General features: G+C 47.3%; 7 protein-coding genes across 7 annotated transcripts; all 7 read right to left on the reverse strand.

The window, feature by feature from the left end:
• Positions 1–547: 547 nt before the first annotated feature.
• On the reverse strand, positions 548–1,804 carry PEX2_023380 (uncharacterized protein; the record flags this gene model as incomplete). The annotated part of the gene is made up of 5 exons (XM_016739613.1): positions 548–673; positions 725–934; positions 997–1,252; positions 1,308–1,672; positions 1,724–1,804. The coding sequence occupies 5 exons, from the start codon at positions 1,802–1,804 to the stop codon at positions 548–550; spliced, it is 1,038 nt and encodes a 345-aa protein (XP_016596357.1).
• A 1,306-nt stretch (positions 1,805–3,110) lies between these two features.
• On the reverse strand, positions 3,111–5,549 carry PEX2_023390 (putative NRPS-like enzyme; the record flags this gene model as incomplete). The annotated part of the gene is made up of 2 exons (XM_016739614.1): positions 3,111–4,949; positions 5,022–5,549. The coding sequence occupies 2 exons, from the start codon at positions 5,547–5,549 to the stop codon at positions 3,111–3,113; spliced, it is 2,367 nt and encodes a 788-aa protein (XP_016596358.1).
• Positions 5,550–8,709: 3,160 nt separating this feature from the next.
• Positions 8,710–9,885, reverse strand: PEX2_023400 (sugar phosphate isomerase/epimerase family protein; the record flags this gene model as incomplete). The annotated part of the gene is made up of 1 exon (XM_016739615.1): positions 8,710–9,885. One exon carries the CDS (start codon positions 9,883–9,885, stop codon positions 8,710–8,712), a length of 1,176 nt encoding a protein of 391 aa, XP_016596359.1.
• A 1,607-nt stretch (positions 9,886–11,492) lies between these two features.
• PEX2_023410 (tetratricopeptide repeat protein) lies at positions 11,493–13,229 on the reverse strand (the record flags this gene model as incomplete). The annotated part of the gene is made up of 1 exon (XM_016739616.1): positions 11,493–13,229. The coding sequence occupies one exon, from the start codon at positions 13,227–13,229 to the stop codon at positions 11,493–11,495; it is 1,737 nt and encodes a 578-aa protein (XP_016596360.1).
• A 585-nt stretch (positions 13,230–13,814) lies between these two features.
• PEX2_023420 (uncharacterized protein) lies at positions 13,815–14,387 on the reverse strand (the record flags this gene model as incomplete). The annotated part of the gene is made up of 1 exon (XM_016739617.1): positions 13,815–14,387. The coding sequence occupies one exon, from the start codon at positions 14,385–14,387 to the stop codon at positions 13,815–13,817; it is 573 nt and encodes a 190-aa protein (XP_016596361.1).
• Positions 14,388–16,187: 1,800 nt separating this feature from the next.
• PEX2_023430 (Zn(II)2Cys6 transcription factor) lies at positions 16,188–18,875 on the reverse strand (the record flags this gene model as incomplete). Its single annotated transcript, XM_016739618.1, has 3 exons — positions 16,188–17,505; positions 17,558–18,285; positions 18,393–18,875. The coding sequence occupies 3 exons, from the start codon at positions 18,873–18,875 to the stop codon at positions 16,188–16,190; spliced, it is 2,529 nt and encodes an 842-aa protein (XP_016596362.1).
• Positions 18,876–19,436: 561 nt separating this feature from the next.
• Positions 19,437–21,922, reverse strand: PEX2_023440 (fungal specific transcription factor domain-containing protein; the record flags this gene model as incomplete). Its single annotated transcript, XM_016739619.1, has 6 exons — positions 19,437–20,151; positions 20,223–20,537; positions 20,590–20,766; positions 20,822–20,973; positions 21,060–21,677; positions 21,842–21,922. 6 exons carry the CDS (start codon positions 21,920–21,922, stop codon positions 19,437–19,439), a joined length of 2,058 nt encoding a protein of 685 aa, XP_016596363.1.
• Positions 21,923–22,418: the final 496 nt, after the last annotated feature.

Below are 22,418 nucleotides of genomic sequence, written 5' to 3' on the forward strand. Positions count from 1 at the left end.
CCGTACAGTGTGTACGGAGTAGTAAATGTATTAATACTATAGCTGTCAAAAATGAAGCTTTTGGCCCCATACAAATGAATCTATCTTCATACAAGAATATTCGGCCGCCTTTGCGGCCTTGTAATGTCTTTTAAGATGTTCTTTTAGTTGGTCTTTTGAGATATGTTTTAAGGTGTCTTTTAAGGTGTCTTTTGAGATACCCTTTTAGGATAATTTATACTTTGATTATTAAGCCGTGTATACAGGTAGGCACCTGTAGGTACCTACATCCCCTCTTGATCAACTCTAATTTGCGCATTCTTCGCATTGGTCTCATATCTTCCTCTAACACTTTCGCAGTTGATGCAAAACCATGGCACGCACGACCAGAAGTGGCTCCGCTTGTACACCGGGGGGAGTTTACGTCAGATTAATTGATACGCTAACTAAAGAAAGACTAGGTCCCAGAAACAACAAATGTGTATGTTTTCCCTGAAGTGAGTCGGGATTAAAGCAGAGACTTTCCTACTATCACCGTTAGACATGAAAGATCGAGCTCGCATTGTGACTATCCTCCTGCTCCTATTGGAAAGTCTGACACTGCATCTGGTCCGACTTGAGGACACCTTTCCCCGAACATCTTCCGCAAGGTTCCACCCTTCAGCTTCTCAACCTTGTCGGCTTCTTGTGGGCTCTGGATCCATGATTAGCGTTTGCTATTATTGCGTTGCATTTATAGTCCAACCTCAACGATGTTAGTAGGAAGTATGGGCTCTCTAGGATCTCCGACTAGGTCGGCGCACATAAATCCGAGCAGAATGTTCATGCTTTTGTTTGCAAGTTCGTTCGTCGAGAAATCAAAAAGCTGGCTCTTCTTGATCATCAGACCTTGATGACTGGAATTCGCTTCGATCACTCGCGCTTTCATGTGACCGAAAATTGTGATTGCCATGACCTATATTATAATAGATTTATATTAGTGTGGAACATATGAGTGTGTTTTAAGCCTATACTAACAGGAATGATGTTGCACTCTAGGAATTCCTCGCCTTCTAGCCGAGTGATCATCGCTGCGGTGAGGGTCATAATCTCTTCCCGGAACAGCTCTTCGCTGGGCTCCTCTCCAATCAAAATCGTGATCATAATATGCGGGGGTACTCCTAACGGATAAAGGAGTGTCTTTGGCACAAACACATTGCCTGGCGACCATCGGATGGATCCCCAGATAGCTGCGTAGAACCTCCTCGCAAAAACAGACGGCACAATATCGCCACTGTAACGCGTGCGTTAGCATACTAATCATATTGCAAAGGCCGTATGTATCTTACCTCTCTAGCCATTTCGACAGTTGTCTGAGGTTAGGCGGGACTCTAGCATCTCCGGGGGGGGGGTAGAACTGTCTACGGAACTGGAAGAACATCCACTCTAGACCGGAAGAAACATGCGATGCTTGGGCATACAGATCCTGAACCAATGGATGTTCTTGAATGCTCTCCCAGCCTTCAGTGAATGCCCTCAATCGGTTCACATGTTTAAGATTAGGAACAACAGGGGCAACCCACGAACCACCTCGAGGTTCAAAGAAAGTCGGGGCAGAAGGATCAGAGCTTGGGGGGTGAAGATGCTTTCCATCATCATCTAGCTCAAGCAATCGACAATCGATGCCAAGAAACTCGTAGGAGGTGGGGTTGATCTAGGTAAAGCTGTAAGTTTCGACCCGATTGTAAACTTGTGTAACAGCCACAATCAGCTGATTGCGGGCTTGCAGAGTTTCTGCAGCGCGTTGGCGGGAACGTAACGTGAATGTGGGGAAGTTGGTAGGCATTCTGACGATGGTTTCGATGAGGGTACAGGTAAAAGCAAAATGGATGCTCGTGGGAGGATCGTGAATGGTGTGGTGGTTGACAGTATATGGTGTGTACAATGACGAGGTGAAGTGTAATACATGTGACCTTCCGCAGCGCCCACAAAGCCCAAACCCCACTGCGGGTTAATGGGTCCCTAAATGGGCCCCAAGCAGTACAAATATGCCGAGAATTCAGAAGTAAAAGCCCCTGATAGGGGTTTTTGAAATTACCCTTCGTTTTACGCCCGTTTCTAGCCTTTATATTAGGGCTCTACATAGCACATCTCCTTGACTGATGCTTTTCTAGGTATCTTCGCTGCCGCCGCTTATGTGAGGGCGCTGAAAGTCAACTTGACAAAGTGTTGTGGTCGCCTGAGGCAACATGGTCCTATTCCGCGACCACCTTGGATATATGGATATTGTATAGTATTACTCTTTGGCTTAGAGGCTAAGTTGTACCCTAGCCTTCCATTATATGACTTCTTGTCCAACCAGAATTCGCATATTCATAATCTTCATACCCCTCCCCTTATATTACGCGGCGTATTTTGCTCACCAAGCGACATTGCACCCTGCTAACATAGGTATTCCTGCCTTGGCCCTCTTTACTGGTTAGTTCTGTTCCCGCAAAAGATCCCTGGCTTCGACAAACTCCATTACCGGTGCAGCAATCGATTAAATAACTCTCTAAAGTTAAGAGAATCCATAAAACAGCCAGAGATGAATCACAAACATCCACAAATGTACGCCGTGGGCCTATCTCCAGAAGCGAGGATTATTCCCGGAGGGTCTTTAGAAGGAGCCTTCACATTCATCTCAGATATACTTTCAATAGAGGCGTCGTCCACTATAATATTCATTACCTCTAAATAATTGAGTATACACTTTAATCTGCGGGTATGCCGCGCTAATGTATCAAGTTAATAGCGTGGCGTGGTAGTGGAGCTGGAAAGTCTGGGGTAAAGACCCGCAGATATAGTGACTTTGTATATTAAACTTTATTGAAATGAATTGCAAAGTGGAGCGAAAGCTGCATAGCCTCCCGAGGTCTCAATAGAAATGTGATGATAGATTAGATTGATACAATGATATTATATATGCAAAGAGAAGATAAAGAAAAGGAGAAAGGGAGCGAGAAACTGGCCTGAACTACCAGACGCGATAAGTGGACACCAAAACGGTGAGCATTGGCTGGAAAAGCCCTAGTTTTCCACATGAACCTGGTCCAAACAAAAGAAAAAAATAAAACCATAACCAAAAGAGCGAAGAAGTTGAAGCTTTACAATCATCGGTTCTCCATATACCACTCCTGGGCGATTTTATGTAACTTTCTGCGATCAAGCTTGTTAGACCTTGTACGAGGGATTCGGTCGACAAGGAGAAACAAGCTCGGCATCATGTGTTTTGGCAGAGTGGTGTAGACTTCATTCTGCATCGCCTCCACCAGGCTGTTCACTCGGACACGATTTGTTATCGGAAGGAACGACATTTCGTGGTCTGAAACTCCTGGAATAAGGTTTGATGGGTTGTCTGCCAGGTAAACAAAGGCCACCAGGATGGGATCATCGGTACCGTCAATCTCGCCGAGCATATCAACAACGGTAAGATCGCCCGGTGAAAGGGTCTTTCGAAGGACATACTCCACTTCGGTGGACTCAACACGACCACCGTTGAGTTTGAGAAGCGTGTCCTTTCGACCCATGTGCTCAACTGTTCCATCGTGGCGGTATCGACCCAGATCACCGGACCGATAGATGCGAGAGCTTTGTGCTCGTGATGGGTGGAGATCCGCAATCCACCGAGGGACTGTTTGGAGGAATCCGACATCTGGTTTCTGGCAGAGGTCATCCAAGTACCCACGGGCGAGATGGGGTCCTTCGATCAAGATCTCGCCAACAGCGCCGACAGGCACTGGTCGCTCAGGCGAAGAAGGATTCGCAATCCAAATAGCACCACTACCAGATTTGCCAACAACGGCATTGTGACCTGCCTTGGGGTTGTCGTTGTATGCGCAGAAGGTAGCTGCCTCGCCCATTCCGTACTGATTTACAAGCTTCACATGAGGACCCCATTTCATGAGTAGATCATTTGACATAGGCTCGCCGCCAACACAAAGGAGCTCTAGCGATGGGACATCTTTGTGGCTGAGTTGAATGGCAATTGTTGGAGTCATGAAGCTCATATTGGCCTTCGTGATGTTGATATTTTCAATCAAACCAGATATGGATTTTTCAGGTGTCGGAACACAACAACAGCCACCGGCAGCCAAAGCAGTCAGGTAATCATTGTTACTGATGTCAAATGCATAGTCATCGAACTGGAATACACGACTGTGTCGGCCTAGACCGAGGACCTTGTTGTAATCGCGGATTGCTGTGGCATAAGATCGATGTTCCTGGATGATGCCCTTGGGCTGGCCCGTACTACCGGAGGTGAATAGAATCAGACAGGCATTCCCTGGTTGGACTGTGGAAGACAGGGGTCCTGTGGGAAGCTCCTTTAGCATATCCCCTGTAATCGAAATGACGTTTGAGATGAGGGATCCATAGTTTGATGCATATTCAGGGGATGTGAGCATGATTTTAGCATTAACGCGATTGATGACCGAGTCCAGGAAGATAGGAGGGTCAGTAGCGTCAATGGATATATACGCCCCGCCGGCTTTCAAAATCGCCAGACGAGCAATAATCGCAAAGGATGATTTTTCAAAACAACTGAGCACGAAAGTCTCGGGACCAACACCAATATTGGTCAAGTAGAAAGCAAGACGAGATGTGAGATCATCCAACTCTCTATAGGTGAAATTCCCATCCCACGAACAGATTGCAGGTGCGTTCGGGGTGAGTCGGGCATGCTCCAACGCCATGTCATGTAACAAGACCTCGTGGGAGTCCGCAACCTCCTTCGTATATTTTTGCACGAGAATGAGGTCGAGATCAGAACATAAGTCAAGGTCACCCAAGGAGGATTCCGGGGAGCGGTATATGGATGCGACAACCTTGTTCAAGGAGTGAAGAAGGCTCGTTGCGAATTCTTTGGACATCTCAGGCGACGAGAAGGCAAGACTCGCGTGCAGCTTTCCGTTCTCATTTGTCACATTGAGCATCAGCTTTGGATTCGGGATCTAGACGGAGACGGTATTAGTTCTGTTGCGGGATAGAAATGAATGAGCACAGGTAGACGGTGGTCACGGTACATTTGAATTGGACGAAACTGGTGCCTTTTGCAACTTTGGACCGTCACCAGCGTAGCGGACAGCCGAGGTGAGGTGATTCCTCTCATCAGAAGTCCACCCCTCGTCAGGGTCAGTTGGGCTGATGCCTGCTTTGATACGACAGAAATCCCGAACAATATCCTTCAATGGACGCTCCGAGGAAAATTCAAGAGCGTATGAATCGATCCCTTGAGATTTGCCATCTATGTAGCACAGATTTGATGAAGGGTGGAACTCCAGGTACATAGTTCTCACAGGAGAGAACCCATGTACCACAAGTAACCAGCAAACAACGAGAACGGACTCAATGTCAAGACCCTCGGTCAATTCCGGATCCAAGTATTCCAAGTATTGGGAGTTTGCAGCCTCAAGAATATGAGACTCGGAGAGAGTAAGTGGAAGATCGACGAATGCTTGCGGGATCGGAGGGGGAGCTTTCTTGGATAGCCTCCAGGTATTGATGGGTATAATAGAAGAGCCATGTTCAAGAGTTGTGATTGAGGGCACCATGATGAAGGATAATGAATGGAAGGAGAAGTCTCATAGGAAATCGAGTTCTGTAGAATCCAAGAGGTGTCCCCAGTCTAAATAAATAGATGAACAAATTCAATTGTAGGAAAGGGGTATGACAAGAGTTCAGCTTCATTTACACTCACAGTGGATATCTTTTCATACATCATGCATATTATTGAAATTCCGACCAGCTGGGTTCTACACACGGAGTACTCCGTACGGAGTACATAAGATCGACGATACATGTACGATTTCCTTTCTTTTTCCATTCTTTGTTTTTTTTTTTACAGCTGTAAGGAACTGTGCCACCCTTTTCATCGTCAATCTGTATATTTATTGGTCATTTCAGCTACACATCCTTGTTTTCAGCTCCTCATAACTCGAGCTATCCTCGTCTCTATTTCTTGCTGTATTCTTCTCACTTTTGTCAACTAAACAAAGCACGGAAATTTCAACGGTCACCATGGACTTTCAAAAGATATTTACTAGGAAAGCAAGATCCTCTAGTAGCTTTATACTGGTGGCTCTATGCTTCGCGCTGTTCACGGTTGGTGGTCTTGAATTCTATTACATGTCACGAACTAACCTCGGAAACACTGTCGCCGTAGGACACTTTCGTTTATGGCATTGTAAGTATATATTACCCTTTTTTGCAATGTCACACCGGTCTAACGCACGGAATTCTAGATTGTGCCTATTCTTCCTTTCCTATTGATGGGCCATGGCAACATGGCTTCCAAGGATGGTAATTTCTACTCGATGTCTCTATTACTTAGAGAAGCCTGTTGACTAACTGATTGGTCTTAGTTCAAAAGTGGTCATCTGTTCTATTGGCAACTTATGGTGTTGCTCTCTTACTTGGCTCTCGTGGGTATATTTAAAATCAATTCATTGTTCGTGTGCTAATTATTGAGTTCAGCTGTGGTGGGATATTTTTGCGACAAATATCGCACTCGGAAAGCACCACTAGTTTCTGGTTTCATCGCCATGGCCCTAGCGACCGTTCTATTTATTTCTGCAACTAATGTTTGGGTGTTACTTGCGGCTCGAGTATGTCAAGGTCTGTCAGGCGCGGTCGTGGGAGTTTTAGGGTTGAGCATGATCGCCGAAACATCCAGCCCCGAACATTTGGGTTCACATATGGCATGCGGATCGGCTTCATTGACATGGGGAATGCTCTGTGGTCCTATGGCGGGGGGTTTCCTGTAAGTTTCCCGGCATCCCATCCTATTGATGACAATTTCTAACAAAGCAGCTTTTCTAAATTTGGCACTGTTGGTGCTTTTGGAGTCCCAATCGCATTACTGGTGATTGACATCATTCTGCGAATGTTGATTGTACAAGAGGATGAAGGTTTGTCGCAGGTTCACTTTTCATATTCCGGGATGCTAATCAAAAGAGGAACAGGTGAAACTAAAAACCACCAGGAGGATTCTCCTCTCTTGGAAAATAGCGTCCCCGGTGATGATTCCTTGAGCTTTTATCAATTCTTGCATCCACTCATGCTGGGTTTGATATTTTCTGTTCTGGTCATTTCTTCCATTTTATCTGCTATTGAAACGGTACTGTGAATCAGCCGGAGTATAAGGAACAACTCAGCTGACTGAAAAGCAGACGCTTCCACTGTATGTGCTCGACACATATCATTGGTCCAGTCTGGGCGCGGGACTTGTATTCCTCCCATTGACGATACCTTCCGTCCTCAGTATTTCAATTACCTACTTCGTAAGGCATTTTATGCCACGAACGGTTGTGGTGACTGGATTCGTCTTGATGGCAGTACCGATGGTATCACTACGGTGGACTCAAGCGAACACAATCCATCACGAAATTGCTCTGGTTTCCTTGCTCTCTGTGGTCGGACTATGTCTCACAACAGTGCAAGCGATTATTATGGGGGATGTCTCCAATGCAGTCCGCAAAATTGAAAGCCTTCACGGGATCACGGAAGAGAAGAGTAGCGGGCAGGGACGGGGCTATGCACTCTGTAACATGGCATTTGCTGCCGGCCAAACGCTTGGCCCACTGGCTGGTGGATTGATCAAACACAAATTAGGCTGGGGATTTATGACGCTAGTCCTTGGGACTCTATGTTTGGTTGCTGGCCTTTCGTCATTCTTTTCCATGTCGTCAGCCCCTGAAGCCGACACAAAAAGGGTCAATGACAATGACTATTGAGTGTGGTTTGTACTCAAATTTGTGTATATACTTGTTAGAGATAGGTGAAGAAAATGTACATTGTTATGTTTAAGTTCAGGGATACCTTGCCTCGTGGTTCACTGATAGCTACATGATGCACACTGTAGGTCATAATATTCAAAGCGGTGTTATATTCGCAAACTTGCGAGTGTGACAGATGAGTTTTCGTATCTTGCAGATTTCCTTAATCTACGGAGTAGTCAACTGCATGAACGCCGGCCGAGTGAGGTTATTTTATTTTACTTGAGTAACCAGAAAAAGGGTGAATTCTGATTGGGGACTAAATCATGCAGAGACAGGATGAACTCATCCAATATTGCATCAACCACAGTTGAGTGGAGTACCATATTTGAATTCATATCCCCGCGAATTATCTCTTATTCTGTGATGGGGGCACCTGCAGGCATTAGTCAGATATTCTCCTCGCAATGTGAGAAGTCCCAGATATACTTCATTGCTTATTTTCAGCTGCAGTCGAGTCAGCCCCAATGTACTTTTGTATAGGACATTGCCCCACTTGCATGCACGCAGGATATACCATCACCTCTCAGCCAGCCACGAGGTTATATGTATGTGGCTATGAATGGCAAACACGGCGTCGCTAATATTCATTTTGTGGCTAGGTGTCGAGCAAAATACTTCCCTGGTTTTAGTTGACTACAAAGGTTGCCAACTTGGTTCCTTTTGGGCACTGATGCCTCAATTTGCCACGTAAGTGTGATTTAAGATATCTTTCAATCGTATGTACAGAGTACCAAGCTCTCGGTTAGAAATGCAATAAATTAAGTACGCCATACGCGTTGACAAGTCATTCGTGGGGAACTTTAATTATAGGTCAGCTAACCCATGTGGGAACAAACTATGAAGCTAAAATTTTACAAACATACTACTCCGTACGGAGTATAGCGAATTCTATTCCAAATGCCAAACTGCCTCGGTTCATTCATGTACACATTTACTAGATCACAATACCGCCAAATGAGAGCCCTATATCTACCCCTGCCTCTACCTCGTGCACTGCGTTCTCTAGTAATCTCATCCCGAGTAACCTGAAGCTGCTGAGACTAGGGGACTCAGAATGATTTGTTTGGGTTTCCGCAAGCTTGCATAGCTGCTGCCAAGATTTCTTTCCCCTCTCTGCATGCAGCGCCGGGGTCCGGTGATCACTGTCAGCCAATGAACGCGAGAAGACCTCGTACGCAAGGTATCCGGTCCAGCCTAGATCGAGGATAGTCTTGAGTATGCTGAGGACAGGTAAAAAGCCACCACGTTCAGGCTCACAGAGAAAAAGCCGACAATTTCGCGACCAGCTCAGTCGACTGGGCTGGCCGGCAACATAGAAAGGATGGCCCGTGTGAAGTGGCTGTCTAAGACGCTCCCCGTCGGCTATCTGGACGATAAACACCTTGCTGACATCCAAAGTAGAGGCCATACGTTTCAGTGAAGCGGATAGATCGGCCTCGGCCGTGTCCGCGACGCGACCATCCTCTGTGGTGGGATCTGCGTAGATGGCACCGGCAATGTTGAACGTATCCAAAGCGAGACCTAGATTGGGTCGATTGACTGCCTGTACGATTTCCCAAGACTTCTCCCAGGTGTTGATATGTGTGCCCCAAGCGAGTGCCTCGTAGGCAAATTTGATGGAGTGTTTGTGTTGAGCGCCTCGTGCAGCCAGTTCACGGAGATCTTCGACGATTATGCCGAAATCACCGGCTGTCTGAGGAAGTCCAGTCGCAGGGTCTTCGGGGAGGAAGTTCGAGGGGACCAGAATAGTGTCTGCGCCGAGAATTTCGAGCGCGTCCATCCATATTGGAAGCACCTCGTCTAGGATTTGGTTGCGCTTTTTGCGATTAACCAGACCCTCGTAGAAGCGCAGGGGCTGGAGGTTGAGAATGACAATGTTTAGCTTGTCACACTGCTGGCGAATTCGATGGGCGGCAGCTAACATAGAGTCACGAGAAGGGGCCAAGGCGGCAGGTGTAGGGCTGATATCTCTGGCGAGAGCTTCAAGGTCGTCAATGAAGAGTTCGATCCCCTTAAATCCATTTCGTGCGGCTTCGTGAATCTTGTCGGCGATGCTGTGAAACTTGCATGACCCAAGGGACACTGTCGTGATAGCTGGCTTGCAATCCATGGTGAAATTTGGAATGATGAATGAGGAATTCGAAGCGAAGGAATTGTCAGGTGGAAAGAGTTCTGAGTTCAACACCCCAAGTGCAAGGGATAAATTATATACAAATAGCAAAGCGCATATTTAGAAGAGCGCGCTGAAAACGACCAGGATGTAGTCATCGTCAATTAAAAGGGGTCAGCCCAAGTCAGAAGATCGTCTCTCAACCCCGTACTGATCGATCTTCTGCAGTGATATCGTATGCAGTGATTATGCAGATAGCCATGATGTAGCACGTATAGTGTGTGGATTTTGTGTTCAACACAAGAAGATCATTCAGCTGGCGTCGGCCATAACCGGTGGCGCATATAATTCACCTGAACTGATCGACATAATTCTAAATTAGAACCAATGAAAATAATCGTGGCGTTGCGCAATAAAAACTGATTTCGGCGGAGATGGATTGCTCAAGACAGCCACACAATTAAGTCAATAGTAACTGCGGTGGCTTGTAAGGCTGCTTCGGATTTCCCCTATACTTGATTGCTCAGATAATTCGCCGGCTTTGCTGCGAGGTTCCCGATATGATATATATAAATTGAAAAGTAGTTAATATTAATATTACGCTCCTACCGCAGGTAAAATCCGGAGCAGCACACTGGCCCTTACAACCCGTCGTAGATAGAGCTTAAAAACGAATGGGAAGCGTTGATGAAGGAAGAATAATTGGGCCAGAGTTTGCCGTCTCTTCTATACAAACACAACCACTAAAAATGGCAATGGATAGCGCGCGGGATACGTGTCATTGCCTCGTCCAGCCAGTGAAAAGGATGAGCAATCACCAAACGAAACCACCCTGGCTTCTCCAATCTGTAGGCGGTCTCATGAGCCATAAAGATATCGCTTTTCAGTGGCTTGGTAGACAGCATATCTGTTAATGTGTCACTTTGAAGAATAGAGGCCATGATTTGGTCCAGCATCCCAGAGACGAACGAGCATAGCCATAGACACCTCTGTGCAATATGTAAATCCGCGTTGGCGAACCGAGAATGAATTCCCCATTTGATATGACGTAGGCTCAAGTCAAGGATTTTCGCAAAGTCCAATAATACCAGGATCATCTTGTCGGCTCTCTCGTGGGGATAACGAAAGAAAGGGAAACAGAATTCGAGACAGCCAAGGCCAAACATGAATTTCAGAACCCTTCCATAACTAGTAAAGCGTGAAGGTTTAGGTCCCTGGTGCTAGATCAGCAACTCGGATTGGCTCACGTCTTGGTTTGCTCTATTAGAGAGGACCTCCCAAGGGAAGTTTGTCTGTTTATTTTGTCTAGGCAAATTTCATTGAGCGATAAACGAAATATGGTGTAATTCCGAAGTCATCGAAACTAGAGAAGGGAAATTAGTAGGAAAGCCACTTCATAGAGAAAGAAGAGTCGCAATTTTCCGCCTTTGAATGAATGACAAATCATAGCATTTTTATTCTTTTATATAGGAATAGATTGAAGACGAAGAAACACAGGAGAAATGTGCTTCAACAGCTAAATAAATCACAGTAAATTCGTCTGAAATCCTGCTGTAAAGAAAAAAATCTCCTGATCGTTGAAATCGAAAGGTAAAAGGTTCAAATCTTTAACAACATTTTCCATTTGAAGAACATTCATCAAACAGCTGTGGTGACTGGGAATTATCCAAGCCACAGAAGCACGATGTCTTGATTGAAACATCGGCTACAGCAAGAGCTAGTTTGGTCGGCTTCTCGATGACAGCTGCTTCGTCCATCTTTCCTAAACGAACCAGGCACTCATGATATCCCTGCAGCGACCAGACATTGTTCGGGTGACGACGCGGCCGGATGACAGAGGTATCCATACCCAAATCTGCGCGATATGTCTTGGCAGCTTCTTCCAAATGGCCCTGCTCCATCAGCAGTGCAGCATACGCATGGCGAACGGGCTGCATCCATGACCAGGGTTCGCTGTAAGGCAATTTGTCTTCATAGTCAATTGCACGGCGGAGAGCCTCGAAGGCCTTATCATAGTTAGCGCAACGGTATTCAATTTCTCCTTCCAACATTGCTCCGGCCACCTCGAGCACGTCAATAATTTTGCCATTGTATGCGCGACGAGTCTCGGGAACCCGATCCCACGCTTGGTGGAAGAGCTGCTGTTCCGCTTTTGCTGATGCCACATCCCCTGTGGCGGCAAATGCGATGCCTCTGGCATAGTGAGTCATGGCAGTCGTGCCTGAATATAACGATTGGTCATGGGGCAGCTCTTTAACCTTCAGTTCATCCCACATGCCGAAGCGTACCATGACATGTATGCGAATGGACATGAACTGCTCTAGCCAGTCAGCCATTGGCGGGGACTGGATTCGAAGGACTTCTTCAGGCACAGTGGATTCCATGCGAGTGACTGCCTCAAGGGCAACCTTGGATTTGCCGGCAAACATGGCTGCGTAGATCAAGGAGTGGTAGTCGTGTAGTCGATAGAAGGTATAGAAGTTTTTGGCGCCTGACCTCCGGAAGTATTTGTCATCGGCGAGCGTTGACTTTTGATTTGAGGCGATAGAGCGCCGCCAATCGCCGATGAGAATGTCCAAATGGGTGGGCATGTGGCGGACGTGACCAGCGTCGGGAACGAGGTCGCGTAGATGGTCGGCAACGTTGAGACCTCGCTCAGGAGTGGGCGACATTTCGATGAAGTGAATATATAAATGAAGAAGCCCGGGGTTGAGATATGCACCATCCTCTTCCTGTGCAAGCGCCTTTTCGAGCACTACTTGAGCCTCCATGGTGGGGGCCTTGGGGTTCGCCTTGCCGGTGAACAAATCCCACAAAGCCCAGGGGGCCATATTCATCAAGGCATCGGCATAAAGGGTGGCAACATCCAAATCAGTCCCGAATTGATCATATACCGGCTTCATAGCTGCGGCGTAGCCCTCGTTCAGGGCCGGATAGTCTGTTGCAGGCTGATTGGTCGGGAATCTGGATTGGATTGCGTCGATCAAAGCTTGTTCAAGCGGAGTTGCATTTGCCACGTGTTTCTTTGCTTGTTGCAAGGCATCGTATCCTCGTTGCACACATGTGTGGAGATCTCCGTGGTCGAACGTCTCCCATGGCTTGTTGTAGTTCGGGCCAACCGCATAAGCCAAGCCCCAATAAGCCATGGCGCACGCAGGATCATGAGCAATAGCCTGTTCAAAGCAGTAGGCGCCTTCCATATGATTGAAAGAATATACCCATATCAGGCCACGATTGAACCAGATCTGGGCATCGGCGCTGGTAGTGGTGATAGAGTGGCCGAACGAGCCAAGGTCGTAGTATTCGTCACTAGCTGGAACTGGTGCGAGAGTTCCTTCAGTCATGATGAGGAAAACAAAGATAAAATTAGATGGAGTAAATGTAAGCTATCCTAAATGCTCAGCATTAAATTTAACATTCCAGGTGAACTCTTGATTCTTTTATATAGCTTGGGGGTTGTAAAGATCGGAGTACGAAGCGGGAAGTGGGGGTGGCCACTCCGACAGATCAAACACCGAAGACGCCGAACATTCAATTCCCACCCTCCGTCTTCTGGATTATCATCACTACCGATGTATCAGGTGTATAATTCTGAAACAGCCTTATTTTAGAGACGCGATAAATACACTGGGGAAAAGAGCAAGCGAAATTACCAGCCTGGAATATCTTCATCTTCTAGCCATTATCTGCGGGGTCTTTGCTGGATCCATTGGCATCATCATTCACAACCAAGTTTACTTCCGCCACCACTGTCACGCACCCGATGACTGTCGGGGGTATAATGGTTCCAGGCATATTTTGGTTTGCCTGGACAGTCACTCCAAACGTCCCATGGCTGAGTCCCAGGGTATGATTTGAGAATGTGACCGATTTCATTTAGCTTCGGACAGTTCGAGGAGTTGCTTTAGTTGATGATCCTCTCGATACCATTATAGGGCCTCCGCTTTCCAAGTTTCTCGGCTTGAATCCCCTTCGATGCCTAATATCTTAAGCAGCCCGAAAAAGAGCCCAATAGATCCATCCCAATCATCAAGGTCATATCCACAACAGAATTGAAATCGATGAAGAAGTCGTCCATTTCTGACTATGTCCCAAAGATCTGGGTATCCTTTCTCTTCAAAGCACTCGGCAAAAAAAACTTCATCTTCACCGATATGATCAGCCCCTTCGCAATAGTCGGCCATCGGAAGAAGAACAATAAGCGAGTTGAAAGCAGCTGACTTCGAATCTGCCTGCGCCCATTCCCAGTCAATAATGCCTGTTATATTGAAGTCATTGTCAACGAGTATCTGATCCCCCTTTTCGTCCGCATGTTTCAAGTAGAACTTCCCATCGTCGAGATCATTTCTTGAAACTATCTCAGGGGCGGTTTCTGGGAGGAAACGGTGTATCAGGAAAGCATCGACTGGGCAGTTGACGTATGATTCTTGTATTATCAAATCTAATATCAATCGAATGTGTGCTTTGAAATATTCTTCTGAAGATGAACACGGCCCTAGCATTCTCATATGCAAGTCTTGAAAGTCGGTCAAAGACTCTCGTGCAATAGGGCCAATATGAAAAGTGCTCTCTGGATTGAAAGAGCCTATCACTGAAAAGGGAAAGCTTTTCAATTCAATGTAGATATCCGCAAGTTGACTAGTAACCTTTGCCTCTGCTTTGGGGTAGCAAGAGACCAGCGCAAAGATTTCCCAGGCAATTTCTCCATAAGGATATAACTAACACTGACAGGGTTTGATTCGTCCGGATTGAAGTCAAAAACCGTAGGAACAAGAACTTTTGTCTTACTCAAGAATTGTAAGGTTGAGGCTTCACTGGCCAGTATATAATCCCGCAGCTCCGGTGGTGGGGAAGTGGCGTTGTATCTTCGGATGCGTGCGAGTCAGCTGATTCCATCTTCGAATAAGATCTCGATATGGTAATTCATGCCTCGCATAACCGAGCTACGTAGTGCTCTATCATAATGTAGATCCTGAGCCACGGAGCACGGGAGACCGTTGCGGAGACTGCTCGCGCGTTGAGTGAGCGCTGATATGTCAATTTTTTCAATAAGAGTCGTGATTTCTTTCTTTTCGGCTGCTTGAGCAGCAGGGTCGTAATGATGATCATCCTGTTCAGACCAAAGAAATCAGTAGCTGTTTCAATTCTTGGGACTCGATTGACAAATTTCCCACTTTGGGCATGTATGAAACTCCGGTCTCAGGTGTTTCACGCAAAGATGGAGATCACAAAGGATGCAGTCTCCATATGCGTGAACAGAAGGTTTATCTCAACCGTCAAAATCACAGTTCCAAATCGCCATTGTTGGAACTTATATGGTGGTACCGGGAAATAGCAAAGCAGAGACGAGAATGACAAGCTCTCGATAGACCTATTATGATGCTGGATTCCCCATCACGAAAAGTAGATGCTGTGACCACACAAAATGCTGACCGCGAAATGAGCGAGGCGCTCAGCGAGAATGGCTTGCGAACAGGGGGTGTTTCGATAGCTTTGTATTATTACCAACCGCTGGGTGGGAAATGGAACTTCAAATTGCACAGTATGGGCGAAGGTTGAATGAACTGGAGGCTTTAACTCGTGAAGACTCGCCCCGCATAAGCAACGCTAGCCAGGACGTTTTAAGATCAAACGGCAAATCCGGTGACATCCAAGGGTGCATCGACTGGAGAGCCTGTACTTAGTATATAGAGCCGAAAGCAAGAGAGAAGGTGAAAAGAAGAGCATGTAAGTCGATAAGTTGTGGGGAGCGGTGTTTGATAGAGGGCAGATCCATGGATCTTGGGGCCAGGGGCGACACTAAACCCGAACGGGGTGACACATATGAACGCTAAACCTGAAGGGGTAAGGGGATGGCGGAGATAAGGTGGATATGAAGGTAGCAAAAAGCATAAACTATGGACTTTTATATGTATAATCAGGAATTTATTGCTCAAATTAAATAAAGAGTGACAGTATATAGTGTGAAAGATATAGATGATTCAACAATTGAGAATTTTCATGCTAACTTTCAAGTACCTTTTATATAGGTCTCTCATATAAAAGGTACCTAAAGCATCAAGCATTTGAAATTCGCTCTACCGCTCTGGACAAGAAAAGAAAAAAGACTAACTAAAAAGACGCCATAAGGCCGCAAAAGCGGCCGACTATTCTGATGGTGTCGTGGCGGGGTAGAATGTACTTTCTATGCCCACAGTGATTAGTCGTAATCGCAATGATCCGATAGTTACATGTCATGTTCATATGTGGAGGGGCGGATATCCTATAGTCTCCCAATTCGAGATCAACCGAAGGACAAGTCCCTAAAAGACACCACCTTCGAAATCAACCAACTCCTCAAGCGCCTCCATCCCACTCCCACTATCATATCCATTACTCCCACTACTATCCCCCCAATCCCCATTCCCATTCCCACTAGACCCCCTCGACCTCCCCTCCATCAAGCCCTCAAAAGAACTCCCATCCGGCCATTCACTCAAATCAATCCCCAACCCAGACGCAATCTTCCGAATAATTCCATCACAAAGCAGAAATGCTCTCCGCGCCGCTGGATCCACGAAAGCAGTAGCATGAAGCCAAAACAGCGCCTTCTTCGTCGCCGCAATAGTCGTACTCAAATCCTTTTCCAGTAGCGGGGGGTAAACTCCCTGCGATATGGATAGGGTGGCAGGCGAGAGGAGCGAATTCGCACGATCAGGGCTGGTAGACCTATGTTGGGTAGAACAGTATGACAAACCCAACAATAGAGCAGTAGTAGCCTGCATGAGAAAATGCAGGATACTCCACCACGGCGCGGCGCGGGCTAGCCATGTCATGTCCGGGTCTTCGGGGAGAACGGAAATAAGTGCACAGGAAGCTTGTAGACAATGTGTGGCCATTTCATATCGGAGTTTTCCGCGCGCAGTGGATTCGCCTACTAGAGTGGCGTGGCGGGGGGATTGATGGATGTGACTTAGACATGGTCTGCAGAGGGTGATTCGAGCGGAGTAGTAGTTCATTGCTAGACAGACACGTTCACGGAGGAAAGGGGCGGAGAGATCGTTTAGTTGCAGGTGGTTTATGTGCGAGGGGGTTGTGTTTGGTAGGATGAATTGGTAGAAGAGGGGAAGTTTTGAGAGCCAGCGGTCCATTTGGAGACTGAATCTCTGGACGTGGTATTCTACTTGGCTGGGGCCTTTGCGGAGACCTTCGATGCTGTAGACTTTGTTCATGAGAGCGTGGGTTATGAGGGTCAGGTCGACAAGGAAGTAGAAGAATAGGGATTGACAGGGTGGACAGGAAGTCACCCATGCGGGGGTGTGGTGTTGACCGGGGGCTTCGAAGAGGGTGAAGCGAAGTTGGGCTTCGCGGAGGGCGGGATCTTGGAGGAGGTACTTGGCGTCGTGTTGGTCAAAGGTTTCTTCTTCGTAGGGGAGGGGCGGGGGGACGGAGCAGAGGCCTTCGCCGACACAGGAGGCGCGGCTGGTCATTGAGGTTATAAGGTGCTCAAGGGAGTAGATGGACCACCAGAGACGGCCGCGGGTCTCTTTGGCGGCGTCTTTGGTGCGGTCGTCTATTAGGCGGAGATTGATGCCGAGGGATAGGGCTGAGCGGAGAGCCATGTTGGAGAATTTAGATGCTCTAGGGGATGGAAGTTATTATGGTGCCTAGAGGATGGAGAGTTAGGACCTACCTGTTGACCTGTCCCAGACAAAGCAGGTAAACTGCTACGAGAAGTTCAAGTTGGATCTGCTGGAGATCGGTGTGCTCGAATAGCACATTGCTGTGTAGACCGAGATGACGCGCCCGGGTCAGGTATAGCAGGTCTTCCTCGCCGGTGCTTTGGGGGTGATCTATGAGTCGACAGTAGCGACAACCAATAGCAAAGATCATGTTCAGAATGGCCAACCATTTCCGGGGGGGTGTTGATGCATTATTGAAGAACTTCTGATACTGGGAGATAAAGGTCATCTTCCGAATCGCACTGAATATCGGATGAACGTTGGTCAGGTAGGCATCGAAGTATCGATCTGCCAATTCCCGCGGGGGCACAGCCAATGGGTCACACGGTTCAATGAACGGAATATCCAGGCTATCGAGATGATAATCCATCATCGAAGTTGGAATTTGCTTTTCCAATGACTGCTGCTGCTGTTGAATAGACGTTGGTTTACGGTGATTCTCCATGTGGAAATGATTCGGTACATGATCCTGAGGACTCTTCATCTCCACGCTGCTCTCCAACTTGCGAATCCAATTGACCTCTGAATTCTTCCCAAAGAATCCCGCAGCGCGGGTCACTTCGTTCCGATCAAGGTCTTCGTCAACCTGGTCGATAGCATCTAGTGAGCCCATAGATGTAGATGAATCATCGGCTTCGAAATTGTTTCTAGGTTTTCTAGGGGGTTTCCCGCTTTTGGACTTAATTTGCCAAATGCCAAATAGTCAGAGTCTGAGCTCGGGACTCAAATCATAAGATCCAAGTCTCGGGTGAGACCCGAAGTTCATTTGACATTGGCCAGTCATACCTTTAGTGCTTTTTTGATCTTTCGAGCTGTAGGAGGGTCTACCTCGACTTCGAGCTCTCGAAGAAGAGCTTCGTATTTATCCACTCGCTTGACCAAGGAGCCCAGTCGCTTTTGGTCACGCACTCGTTTGACATCCTCGTAGGCGCAGGAGTGATTGTGGTATGCACATTGTCCGCAAGATGGCCGGATACCGTCACATTTGATCTTGCGCTGGCGACAAGGCTCGCAGGCCCGGGCTGACCGTCGGCGCCCGTGCAACAAGGCGTCGGAACCCGCTAGGCGGGGTATTGCTACCTTTGGCGTGGTACTCCCTGCAGATGGTGGCGGAGCAGACATATACTGTGAAAAGGCTTGGGTGGGGGCCTGGGTTGGCGAGAAGGAAATAGGTGTGGGATATGGATGCTGAGGTGCGGATGCAGCATTTAATGGCATCCAGTCATAGTCGTCGAAAGTCGTGTCATTTTGATTCTCTGTATTATCCATATTTTATTGATATTATCGATAATATCGATATAGATATATCTCACTGAGGTTGTTGGAAGGAGAAGTTACCAAAAGGCGGGACAAGTTCGTTCAAGAACAATTTAACCAAAACAGGGATTGGAGATTTGTTTTCAATTTTTTGGTTTTAACAATTCGGAAATATCTCAATTTAGAATTTATCTCAAACGTGGAGATGATATTTCCATTGCCACTCAGTGGGTCGACGGCTGATTTGACGTCAGAGCATATCTCAACTCAGTCAACTCCTATAAACACACCTATCAACTCCCAGTCATCTAAGATTATCCCCGAGTTTACTGTCAATGGCTACCTAGGAATTGTTAGTAAATGTCTCATTCGGCAAAATTCTCCTTGTGTTACCTTCTACATCGCCCTGAACATATCTGAACGATCTACTGGAGCAGATCCATCCAACGGCGGACCGTATCGCCACTCCATCCAGGCGAAATGTACCTGGCACATGACGGATATGGAAGGAGATGACGACGATGACGACAATGACGATGGTAGTACACCGCATATTGTCTCCATCATATCCCATCAACATCCAGCCGGTCGATACCTTTCCACCAAAACATCATCCTTCCCCAGACTAAGACTCTCATACCGATCCAACATATCCGAAAGTCCAAGTCCAGGATAATCCTGTAACCCCTTCCCATCTCCCTCCCCAATCCCATGATACTTATCCTTCTGATTCAACTTCTCAAGCCCATCAGCATACTCATCAAACCGACTACACCCCCTCTCCTTCGAAGCCTCATCAACCAAATCCTTCAATTCATCAGGCACAGAACTCGCCTCTCGAATCCGATGCCCCTGCGCCTTCGCCCGAACTGACTGCCGGAAAATATGAAATAGATTCCTCCCCAGCGCGGACCGACTCGCGACAATAGAGAACGCACTCGCAAGAGTGAGGAAATCCTCATCGAGCACATCGAACGAGTCTTCTTCGAGCATCGTGAACAGAGCTAGGTTAATCGCATACATGGCAAACTGGTGCGCGCGACTAACCCCGAACTCGCGTCTGTGGAGACGTGTTAGGGCTGCGATGTCGCGTGCCGCCCTCTGCGTTACTTCGCGTGGGTTGTATTTTGTCTCTGGGGTGTGGCGCGGCGGGCTTTCGGGTGTTTTGGGCTCGAAGGGTATGGGTGGGACTTCGTCTTCGGAGATGCAACTGAAGAGGTTTATGATGAGGGCGTTGTAGCGCATTCTGTTTGGGATGAGTATCTTGTTTTCGGTTTCGCACGGAAGACTGTAGGAAGGACAGGTTACTGTGAGCTTGCTACTCACTTTAGTAAGATGATATGCGGAGCTGGTCTGTACCGCACATCAAAGTCCTCCGGGAGAAGCTCGTGCCAGCGACGGATACGGTCGTATAGGTCCTCGCGGCTCTGGCGGTGAATGGGGCCGAGGGCGGTGTTACTCCTGTGGTCTGCGAACATGCTGCGGGAGATATCGCGTGCGATTGTTGACAGGTTGCATGCTTCGTCGAAGTACTGACTGAAGAAGGACGGGCGCGGGTCGCGGTGGGTTGGGTATGGCTGCCAGAGGGTTTGGTCTTCGGACTGGTTGATATCAAGACGGGCCATGTTGACGTGGTCGATAAGACTTGGACGGAGGAAGGATGTGTGGACCATTCTATGGATGTCAATATGAGTTCGAATGGCGAGTGCTAACAGGGTTGCCTTACGTGTCGACGTTAAACAGCCCCCAGGCTGTGCGCTTGCATGAGATATCCATATCCTGGGATAACTCGCCCGAAGCCATTCTGGGTCCTGTGCTACCGACCAGACCTAATGCCTCACCCATTCGGATAGCCTGGTGCAACATTATATAGCCCAGATCGTCTTCGCGGGACATTGAATATCTGTCTATGTCAGAACATCCTAATCACCAGGACATATGATCAAGATTATACAAACCTCTCATACATCAGCAATGTCCCCTGCAAACCGGCCAAACTAGGCTGCGAACTCTCCTCGCCGCTCAACCTCTCTGCCTCAGCAAGGAAATCACACCCTTTCGAAGAGATATCACCAGGAACAACATAAGCCTCGGAGAACTCGGAGAAGTACTAACCAAACCAATCAGCCACCGAACCAATACCAACACACCTCCAACTGCAAACCAAAATAATGAAAAGAATAAAAGAAAACTCACACAAGCATTACTGAGCACCGCATTAACCAAAAACGGGCTACAAAACCCCGAGCCAAGCACACCCCTGGCCATATGCCTAACAAAAACCTCCTTATCCAAAACGGCAGTAAACGGCCAATCCCACGCAAAATACAATGAAACCAGATGCGACACCAAATCCGCATCTGCGGTAACCCTCGTCCACGGCGCGGCAGGAACCTCACAAGGCGCGGAATCACAAAGATAATGTATATCCATGACCTTCCTTCTGAAAGTAGGACCCGTACCCTCGACATTGATAAGCTGCCGCATATCTTCTAGCTTAGCGACAGTTTCCTGCTTGTGCGCCGTGGATGTCGAATCAGATGTTGATGATGTGAGGGAGGCTAGCGTTTCATTTATGTATGCGCGGATTTCATCGGCTGGGGCATTGTGGCGAATTATCGTTAGGAGATGCAGTGCGTCTGGCTCGTTTGCTTCACGGACGAGCTTGAACAGGTCTGAGAGGAGGTCGCGATGGTAGGAGAGCTCGTCTGCTGTTCTTTTTGCGGCGACGCGGCGGCGTTGGTCGAGGGATTCGTCGAAGATGCAGACTCTTTTGAAGGTTTGGCAGTTTGCACAGGGGGATGTGCCGGAGCACTTGGTTATGTTAGTTGGATGTGGTATGACATAGATCTGGGTGTAGATATAATATAGAATGTAGAATAGATGTAGGTAGGTGTAGGAGTTTATAATAAATCTCACCTTTCTTTTCGACTTCTTACAAGCCAGACAAGCAGTTGAAACCCTCTTCTTCCACGTACCAGAACCCTTACCTTCCTCGGCGGGTGGACTACCATTTTCGTCATGTACATGGTAGTTTTCCCGATCATGGTCATGGTCATCCTCCGAAGGTGAGGGACCTGGTACAAGACGGCGTTGATACCCACTCATATTCCGACATGAGCAGGTGGATTTTGGTATGCTCTTGCTTTTCCTTTTTCGTTCGGTTTAAAATGTAAAATGTAATTTATGAACAAGAATGATCCAAATATGTAGAGAAACGAATGTAAAAAAAGAATATGTAATACAGTTGAATATGTACTGTTGACAATATACAATGAAAAACACAAAGTTGACTGTACAAGATCAGGAATGCATATTGTTGCAAGGAATATCCTGTTTCGAATGATTGTAGGACGATATACTTGAGACGTTTCTCCGGACAGGGTTTAGTTTAGGGCAAAGGGGCTTGTTTTTGCCGCGAATGACGTTGTGAAGATATCATGGGGAACCTTTCCCCGCCTATTATCTTTGGTGTTTCTTTGCCTGAAGGCAATGGCTATTCTGTGTGCTACAAATCAAGAATTTAAGCTTGAATTTCGTGACATCGGGGCTGAA

The sequence above is a fragment of the Penicillium expansum genome (assembly GCF_000769745.1).
Source record: "Penicillium expansum strain MD-8 chromosome Unknown contig60, whole genome shotgun sequence".
In the NCBI taxonomy this organism is placed as follows: Eukaryota; Fungi; Ascomycota; class Eurotiomycetes; order Eurotiales; family Aspergillaceae; genus Penicillium; species Penicillium expansum.